This window comes from Anomaloglossus baeobatrachus, chromosome 2 (assembly GCF_048569485.1).
Source record: "Anomaloglossus baeobatrachus isolate aAnoBae1 chromosome 2, aAnoBae1.hap1, whole genome shotgun sequence".
NCBI lineage: Eukaryota > Metazoa > Chordata > Amphibia > Anura > Aromobatidae > Anomaloglossus > Anomaloglossus baeobatrachus.
In genome coordinates, this window is record NC_134354.1 from 11,624,312 (window position 1) to 11,633,036 (window position 8,725).

At 51.2% G+C, this 8,725-nt stretch overlaps 1 protein-coding gene across 2 annotated transcripts in view; it reads right to left on the bottom strand.

The window, feature by feature from the left end:
- The window catches only part of CFAP44 (cilia and flagella associated protein 44), a 160,351-nt gene extending 159,686 nt beyond the window's left edge, over positions 1–665 (bottom strand). For both annotated transcript variants that reach the window (XM_075334873.1, XM_075334872.1), the window contains exons 1-2: positions 451–665; positions 260–358 (exon numbers count right to left, since the gene is read on the bottom strand). In XM_075334873.1, the coding sequence (XP_075190988.1) occupies positions 260–358; positions 451–565 (214 nt within the window). In that variant the 5' untranslated portion in view covers positions 566–665. The remainder of the gene's footprint in view (positions 1–259; positions 359–450) is intronic.
- Between the last annotated feature and the right edge of the window lie 8,060 nt (positions 666–8,725).

Below are 8,725 nucleotides of genomic sequence, written 5' to 3' on the forward strand. Positions count from 1 at the left end.
CTTCTTGAATGTTTAATGTCCAGAACTTTGAAGAGTTTTTTTCTGACACAGAGCTCCAAAACTTCTGAACTAACATAGAATTATATGATAAAATCTTGCTTACCTGCAGCCACCACTAGAGGGAGCTCCGGAGCTACAGTGTTGTCAGCTCCCCCTAGTGGTGGCTAGAGGCACCGAATGTTATTACTTATCTCTTTATCTCTGCAGAGGATTTGGCTCTTTGTGTCAGAGGGTATAAAAGGGTATAAAGGGTACGCACCAGTCTGCTCGGTTGTTTCTTCTTTCCCTGCTGCGTCCTCTGTACTATGGTCAGTCTCCACACTGTTCTCGGGCTCTGCAGCTCTGGCTTCTTCCTCACCTGTGGATTATATGACTGTATATGTAATGTATATAAGTTATATAAATGTACTATATATCTTATAATACTGTGACTCGGCCACAGACACTCACCTTCTGGAGGAGGAGGGTCCCTGCGGTCAGCGGAGGTGTCCATGGTGTCGGTGACAGCTTCTCCGGAGGTTTCCCCTGCAGCGCTGGCTCCGTCCTCCTCCGCAGACGCCTCCATCACAGTCTCATCTCCTGGCTCGTCACCAGCACCAGGGTGGTCCTGCACCGGCACAGGACCATCTCCAGGACCCTCACCTTCTCCATCAATGCCAGGACTCGGTGAGGTAAGGAGCGTCTCCTCAGCTCCTGTGCTGGAGATCTGCTCACCGGGGGGTTCAGGTAATACGGGGGGCTCGTCTACAACCGGAGCCGAGGTATCATCTGCGACATCCTCCAGCACTGAATCCGGTGCTGAGGTCTCCGGCCTGACTGCATCTAGGAAACGTACAGGCGACATATTAACATTCCCATGTCCTGCACCCCCCGACTCTACAGGAAAACACAACAAAATAATCAGGGGCACCCAGAAGTCAGCCCTGCACCCCAGGAATTAATGTGTCAGTATATTGTACCCCGAGTGTCAGTGTCCCGTACCCCAGTGGCAGTATCATTATCCTGTACCCCAAGTATTAGTGTCATTATCCTGTACCCCCAGTGTCAGTGTCATTATCCTGTACCCCCAGTGTCATTATCCTGTACCCCCAGTGTCAGTGTCATTATCCTGTACCCCCAGTGTCATTATCCTGTACCCCCAGTGTCATTATCCTGTACCCCCAGTGCCAGTGTCATTATCCTGTACCCCCAGTGTCATTATCCTGTACCCCCAGTGTCATTATCCTGTACCCCCAGTGTCAGTGTCATTATCCTGTACCCCCAGTGTCATTATCCTGTACCCCATATGTCAGTGTCATTATCCTGTACCCCAGTGTCAGTGTCATTATCCTGTACCCCCAGTGTCAGTGTCATTATCCTGTACCCCCAGTGTCATTATCCTGTACCCCCAGTGTCAGTGTCATTATCCTGTAACCCCAGTGTCATTATCCTGTACCCCCAGTGTCATTATCCTGTACCCCCAGTGTCATTATCCTGTACCCCCAGTGTCAGTGTCATTATCCTGTACCCCCAGTGTCAGTGTCATTATCCTGTACCCCCAGTGTCATTATCCTGTACCCCCAGTGTCAGTGTCATTATCCTGTACCCCCAGTGTCATTATCCTGTACCCCATATGTCAGTGTCATTATCCTGTACCCCAGTGTCAGTGTCATTATCCTGCACCCCCAGTGTCAGTGTCATTATCCTGTACCCCCAGTGTCAGTGTCATTATCCTGTACCCCCAGTGTCAGTGTCATTATCCTGTACCCCAGTGTCAGTGTCATTATCCTGTACCCCCAGTGTCAGTGTCATTATCCTGTACCCCCAGTGTCAGTGTCATTATCCTGTACCCCCAGTGTCAGTGTCATTATCCTGCACCCCCAGTGTCAGCATCATTATCCTGTACCCCCAGTGTCAGTGTCATTATCCTGTACCCCAGTGTCAGTGTCATTATCCTGTACCCCAGTGTCATTATCCTGTACCCCCAGTGTCATTATCCTGTACCCCCAGTGTCAGTGTCATTATCCTGTACCCCAGTGTCAGTGTCATTATCCTGTACCCCAGTGTCATTATCCTGTACCCCAGTGTCATTATCCTGTACCCCCAGTGTCAGTGTCATTATCCTGTACCCCCAGTGTCAGTGTCATTATCCTGTACCCCCAGTGTCAGTGTCATTATCCTGTACCCCAGTGTCATTATCCTGTACCCCCAGTGTCAGTGTCATTATCCTGTACCCCCAGTGTCAGTGTCATTATCCTGTACCCCCAGTGTCAGTGTCATTATCCTGTACCCCAGTGTCATTATCCTGTACCCCAGTGTCATTATCCTGTACCCCCAGTGTCAGTGTCATTATCCTGTACCCCCAGTGTCAGTGTCATTATCCTGTACCCCCAGTGTCAGTGTCATTATCCTGTACCCCAGTGTCATTATCCTGTACCCCATATGTCAGTGTCATTATCCTGTACCCCCAGTGTCAGCATCATTATCCTGTACCCCCAGTGTCAGTGTCATTATCCTGTACCCCCAGTGTCAGTGTCATTATCCTGTACCCCCAGTGTCAGTGTCATTATCCTGTACCCCCAGTGTCATTATCCTGTACCCCCAGTGTCAGTGTCATTATCCTGTACCCCCAGTGTCAGTGTCATTATCCTGTACCCCCAGTGTCATTATCCTGTACCCCCAGTGTCATTATCCTGTACCCCCAGTGTCATTATCCTGTACCCCCAGTGTCAGTGTCATTATCCTGTACCCCCAGTGTCATTATCCTGTACCCCATATGTCAGTGTCATTATCCTGTACCCCAGTGTCAGTGTCATTATCCTGTACCCCCAGTGTCATTATCCTGTACCCCCAGTGTCATTATCCTGTACCCCAATGTCATTATCCTGTACCCCAGTGTCATTATCCTGTACCCCCAGTGTCATTATCCTGTACCCCAGTGTCAGTGTCATTATCCTGTACCCCCAGTGTCAGTGTCATTATCCTGTGCCCCCATTGTCATTATCCTGTACCCCCAGTGCCAGTGTCATTATCCTGTACCCCAGTGTCAGTGTCATTATCCTGTACCCCAGTGTCATTATCCTGTACCCCAGTGTCATTATCCTGTACCCCATATGTCAGTGTCATTATCCTGTACCCCAGTGTCAGTGTCATTATCCTGTACCCCAGTGTCATTATCCTGTACCCCCAGTATCATTATCCTGTACCCCATATGTCAGTGTCATTATCCTGTACCCCCAGTGTCATTATCCTGTACCCCTAGTGTCAGTGTCATTATCCTGTACCCCCAGTGTCAGTGTCATTATCCTGTACCCCCAGTGTCAATGTCATTTTCCTGTACCCCCAGTGTCAGCGTCATTATCCTGTACCCCCAGTGTCATTATCCTGTACCCCCAGTGTCAGGGTCATTATCCTGTACCCCCAGTGTCATTATCCTGTACCCCCAGTGTCATTATCCTGTACCCCCAGTGTCATTATCCTGTACCCCCAATGTCATTATCCTGTACCCCCAATGTCAGTGTCATCATCCTGTACCCCCAGTGTCAGTGTCATTATCCTGTACCCCCAGTGTCAGTGTCATTATCCTGTACCCCCAGTGTCAGTGTCATTATCCTGTACCCCCAGTGTCAATGTCATTTTCCTGTACCCCCAGTGTCAGCGTCATTATTCTGTACCCCCAGTGTTATTATCCTGTACCCCCAGTGTCATTATCCTGTACCCCCAGTGTCATTATCCTGTACCCCCAGTGTCATTATCCTGTACCCCCAGTGTCAGCGTCATTATCCTGTACCCCCAGTGTCATTATCCTGTACCCCCAGTGTCATTATCCTGTACCCCCAGTGTCAGTGTCATCATCCTGTACCCCCAGTGTCAGTGTCCTCTATCCTGAGTGTCAGTGTCCTCTATCCTGAGTGTCAGTGTCCTCTATCCTGAGTGTCAGTGTCCTCTATCCTGAGTGTCAGTGTCCTGTACCCTGAGCATCGATCAGTCCCGGAGGCTTGATGTACTGTCTGGATTCAGACCCTGCACCTCTCTGTCCGCCGCTGTCTCCCACTGAGGTTACTATTGATCCAGTGACATTTCCACTCGAGGGGACCAGTCTCCGTTCTTACCGTCCCCCCCACTCACCCGCTGAGGGTCCTGAGCGCTCCTCCTCTACGGCCGGCGCTGACTGCTCGCTCTCTGGACCGTCTCTTCCTTCAGGGCCATTTATATCTGTAAATATTATAAATACGGAGATAATGACACAATAATCCGAGTGTCTCTGCGAGGTGCTGCGTATCGGGAGCGCGTTCTCCTACCACGGTTCTGAGCCGCATTGTTAATACAGTCCTTGTATGTGTAGATTACACTAAAATTACCGCAAAGATAAAGAACGGGAATCCAACGGGTCAGAAACTGACCTGTGGGATAGCGAGGGACAGGGGCTCCTGTGCTGTCCCTCATGCTAGAGGTCCCTAGGCTATTCCTAACTTCAGGGTTACCCCTAATGGTGGAGATGCCCGAGTCCCATGCCTGGCTAAGCTCCTGATCAGAACAAATCTAATTCCCCCGCTCCCACCGGGGCAGGAAGGGACAAGAGAGTAGGAATCACAGATAAGGACACACAGGGGAAAACCAAAACTCTGACAGACTACACACACACAGGAATGAACAATGATAGACTGAGGAGAAAATCAAGAGCAGGAAGGTAGCGACAAAAAGACAATGCACACAGCAACAAGTATTACAACCACCAGATAGTCTGGATCACAACACCTCACCAGACCAGCTGAGATAAACTATAGCTGGCATAGAAGGAAGGATCTAGCCAGCAAATATAGGAGGAGAGCAGAAGTGATTGGCTCCTCCACAACATGTGATCAAAGGAGACTGACAAGCAGACTAGCAGAGATTAACTCTTGCTATCCTGCCTATGAATCACCGCTTTGCAGGTCGACGCTTGTGTCTGCCTGCGCTGATCACAGACCCCAGAGAAGTTATCAGAATCAGGAGTCTGAACAGATCCCGACGCCGCCATGACAGTCAGCAAAGTGTTTAAAAATCTCCTGGTGAGAACCAGAGACATAAAGAGTGCAATGAATGATAGTCTGGAAGGTGCAGCACAAAAACCAAGATGTGGACGTACAAAGGGCCGTCTGCTGCCTCCCAGAAACCCATGTGTTAAGTCCTGGCAAAACCAGGACTCCATTGTGGCATACCAACACAACACCACACCCATGATGCACAACATCAGCCAGCAAAGCCTAGTCACCCCCCCATGACAATAGGGACACACCAGGGGGCGGGGCTCAGTGGATGGTGACCCCCACCTAGGGGTTCGGAGGTGTCAGGGGAGGGAACACGTCAGTTGAAGTTGGAGTAGAGTCGGAGTTAGTTGAAGTTAGTGTGTAGACACAGGACAGTAAGGCTGTGTGCACACGTTGCGTTTTTTACAGCGGAAAAGCTGCGTTTAGAACCGCAGCGTTTCAGTGGCAAATAGCATGCGTTCAGCTTTCCCAGCAAAGTGTATGAGAAAGCCGAAAAATCAGTGCACACGCTGCGTTTTGGATGCCAAAAATCGGTGCGGAAAGAAAAGCAGCATGTCACTTCTTTTATGCGGTGTAGCTGCGTTCTCTCCCCCATTGAAATCAATGATGCGGGTCAGAACGCAGCTACACCGCAGTGAGCTGCTTTTTTGTTGCGGTCCGCGGGCTTTTTCGGCATGCAGAACGCAGGCATTTACCTGGAAGTGAGGTCAAGAGGTTTCCTGTTGACCTCCCTTCCTGGCAAAGTTCAGGAAAGCCCCCGGTGTCGCCAAAGTGCCCGCCCCGACCCCCCTCCCGAAAATCCAACATGGCGGCGCGCACAGCAGCGCACCGGCCGCCCTACTCCTCTGTTTCTGTCGCATGTGCAATAACACATGCGACAGAAAACTGCCCTGCCAGGTCACCCCCTATTCCCCCCGGTGTCCCCCCGGTAACCCCCGTACCTGTCACAGCGCTGATCCCCCGCGGCCCCCTCCTCCTTCACAGTGCGCGCCGGTCACATGTGCTGAGCAGCTGACGGCTTCCTGTGTTCAGTGTGAGCTGCGCTGGCTGCTGCTGCTGCTCGGCACACTACAGGTGTGACCCGGGGAGAGTGGGTGCAGATTCTTTGCACCCACTCTCCTCAAATGGAGGGTCTGCACTACTAGAAAATGGGGGACACGTTCCCTGAGCGTGCCCCCCATATTCTAGAAGATCCAGAGGCGACGTGGGACGTCAAAAATGGATACTGCGGACCCAATTTTTTTTCTTTTCAATAAATTGGTGAAAGAGGATATGTTTTTGGGGAGTGTTTTTTCAAATAATTTTTTTTTTGGTTGTCAATTTTTTTTGCTTTTACTGTCAATTAGTTATGTCTGGTATCAAACAGACGCCGTGACATCACTAATTGCTGGGCTTGATGCCAGGTGACATTATACATCTGGTATCAACCCCATATATTACCCCATTTGCCACCACACCAGGGCGCAGGATGAGTTGGGGCGAAGCGCCAGGATGCGCCACTTCTGGGGCGGCTGTGGCCTGCTATTTTTAGGCTGGGAAGAGTCCAATAACCATGGCTCTTCCCACCCTGAGAATACCAGACCCCAGCTGTCAGCTTCACCTTGGCTGGTGATCTAATTTGGGGGGACCCCACGTTTTGTTTTTTTTTTAATTATTTATAAATAAAAAAAATTAAAAAAAAAAACAGCTTGGGGAGCCCTCCAAATTAGATCACCAGCCAAGGTGAAGCTGACAGCTGTGGTTTGCAGGCTACAGCTGTCTGCTTTACCCTGACTGGCTAGCAAAAATAGGGGGGACCCCACGTCATTTATTTTAATTATTTTTTTTGGGCTAAATACAAATCTAGGCACCCTTTAGTGCCACATGAAAGGCACTAAAGGGTGCCAGCTTAGAATATGCAGGGGGGGTGGGACGTTATATATATGTTTGACATCCATTGACACATTTTAGGCTGTGTGCCCACAATCAGGGTTTGCAGCGTTATGGGGGCAGAGTGTTTTCCCTGCGTCCATAATGCTGCGTTGTGCAGTAGAAGCACAGTGGAAGGATTTTTAGAAATCCCGTGCCCACTGTGCTTCTCTTCTCCGCAGCATAAACTGACCTGTGGTGCGGCTTCCCGAGCCTCAGCATGTCAATTTATGCTGCGGAGATGAGTGCTCTCTGCAGGTAGCATAGAGCTCCACAGCAGCCTGAACCCAAATCGTGGGTATGGGCAGCTGCGTTCTCCCGTGGACAACACTCACATCTCTGCAGCAAGGCTGGCACTGTGTACTGGATGTACTGTGGCACTGTCACTGGATCATGTGGTCAAAAACGCACCTGAAGAAAACGCATGGAAAACGCATGCGTTTTTGACGCGTTTTTTCCAAAACGCGTTGTTTACAATTCTCCCCTCTGCCAGAGGGTGCGTTTTTTTCCGCGCTGAAAAAATGCAACGTGTGCACATAGCCTTAAGCTGAGACAGAGGAGGGAGACGAGTGAAGTGACAGGGTGGTCAGTCCTGGACTACCGGACTACTGACTAGGTGGCAGACGGCAGAGCAGGGCCACAGGCAACGGAGATCCGGTCGCGGGAGACCTTAAGTGGACCGGGGCAGGGTTGTAGCCCGCCAGTGCCGACAGCGGGAATCCGATCCAGAGGCCGTGCACAGTCGGGGTACCTGGACCCTAGGGTGAGGACAGCTTCAAGCCCCTTGTCAATTAGCCAGCCGGGGACAAGATTTCAGGTCTGGTCCCACCAGTAAGCCCAGATAGAGCGAGACGGAAGCCCAACGCGGGGGATTGGGCTCCACATCTGCCTGCTAAGATCCCACGGGTCAGTTCTCGCGGGCCACAGCTCCCAACACACAGAATCACTGGGAGTGGACTTCCCCATTCCAAGCGGAGTAGTCAAACTAATGACACAAACACTAAGTGCAGGAGGAAGTGACCCCTATTTTGCTGTACCAGGGTGTGGGACCCGAATACACCCGCCGGAGGTCACCGGTCACTGGAAATTTGGTTTACCATTCGGACTCTGTGTGAATTCCTCTGGAACTGTGAGTACACCAATACCACCCGGTCCATCCCTGCAGAATATGCTCCGCAGCATCCTTCCCCGTACACCTGGGCCCCGGGACTACACCTCCCTACCCGTGGAGGGGATAACATCCTGCTGCCCGGCTCCATCAGCCCCGAGCGCCCCATACCAAGGCAGCGGCAGTGTCACCAACCATCACCGCAACCCACGGGTGGCGTCACTGACAAACTCTCCCCTGTAAATACCCCCCTTTATTACGTGTGGGCGGCGGGCAGCTGCACGAGCCGCGGATCCAGCTGCCACTCGAGCTCCAGCCACGATCCCGGATCTGAGTGCCTCGGGTAGCCCCCCCTGATGTGGTCTGCGCCCCCACCCGCAAACACATGCAGTGACTGTGAATGCCATTATCAATTAATGCACCATTCCATTTATAAGGCCTGTCCCGCACCGTGACGCAATGGAGTGACTGCAGAGTATGGAGCCGGTCCCGGAGGTGAGATCTCTGCATACCGGACCGGAGCCGGCTGCGTTATACAGCCGGGCTTCAGAGGAGGCCATGGTATGCTACAGAATACTGAAGCTTCACAGTATCCAGCGAGTGAGGAAAAAAACAGTGGAAATTCAAGAAAAAAAAGGGTATAATAAGGATAACAGCTAGGTCAATCAATGTGTGGATGAAAGACCACCACATCAAAACC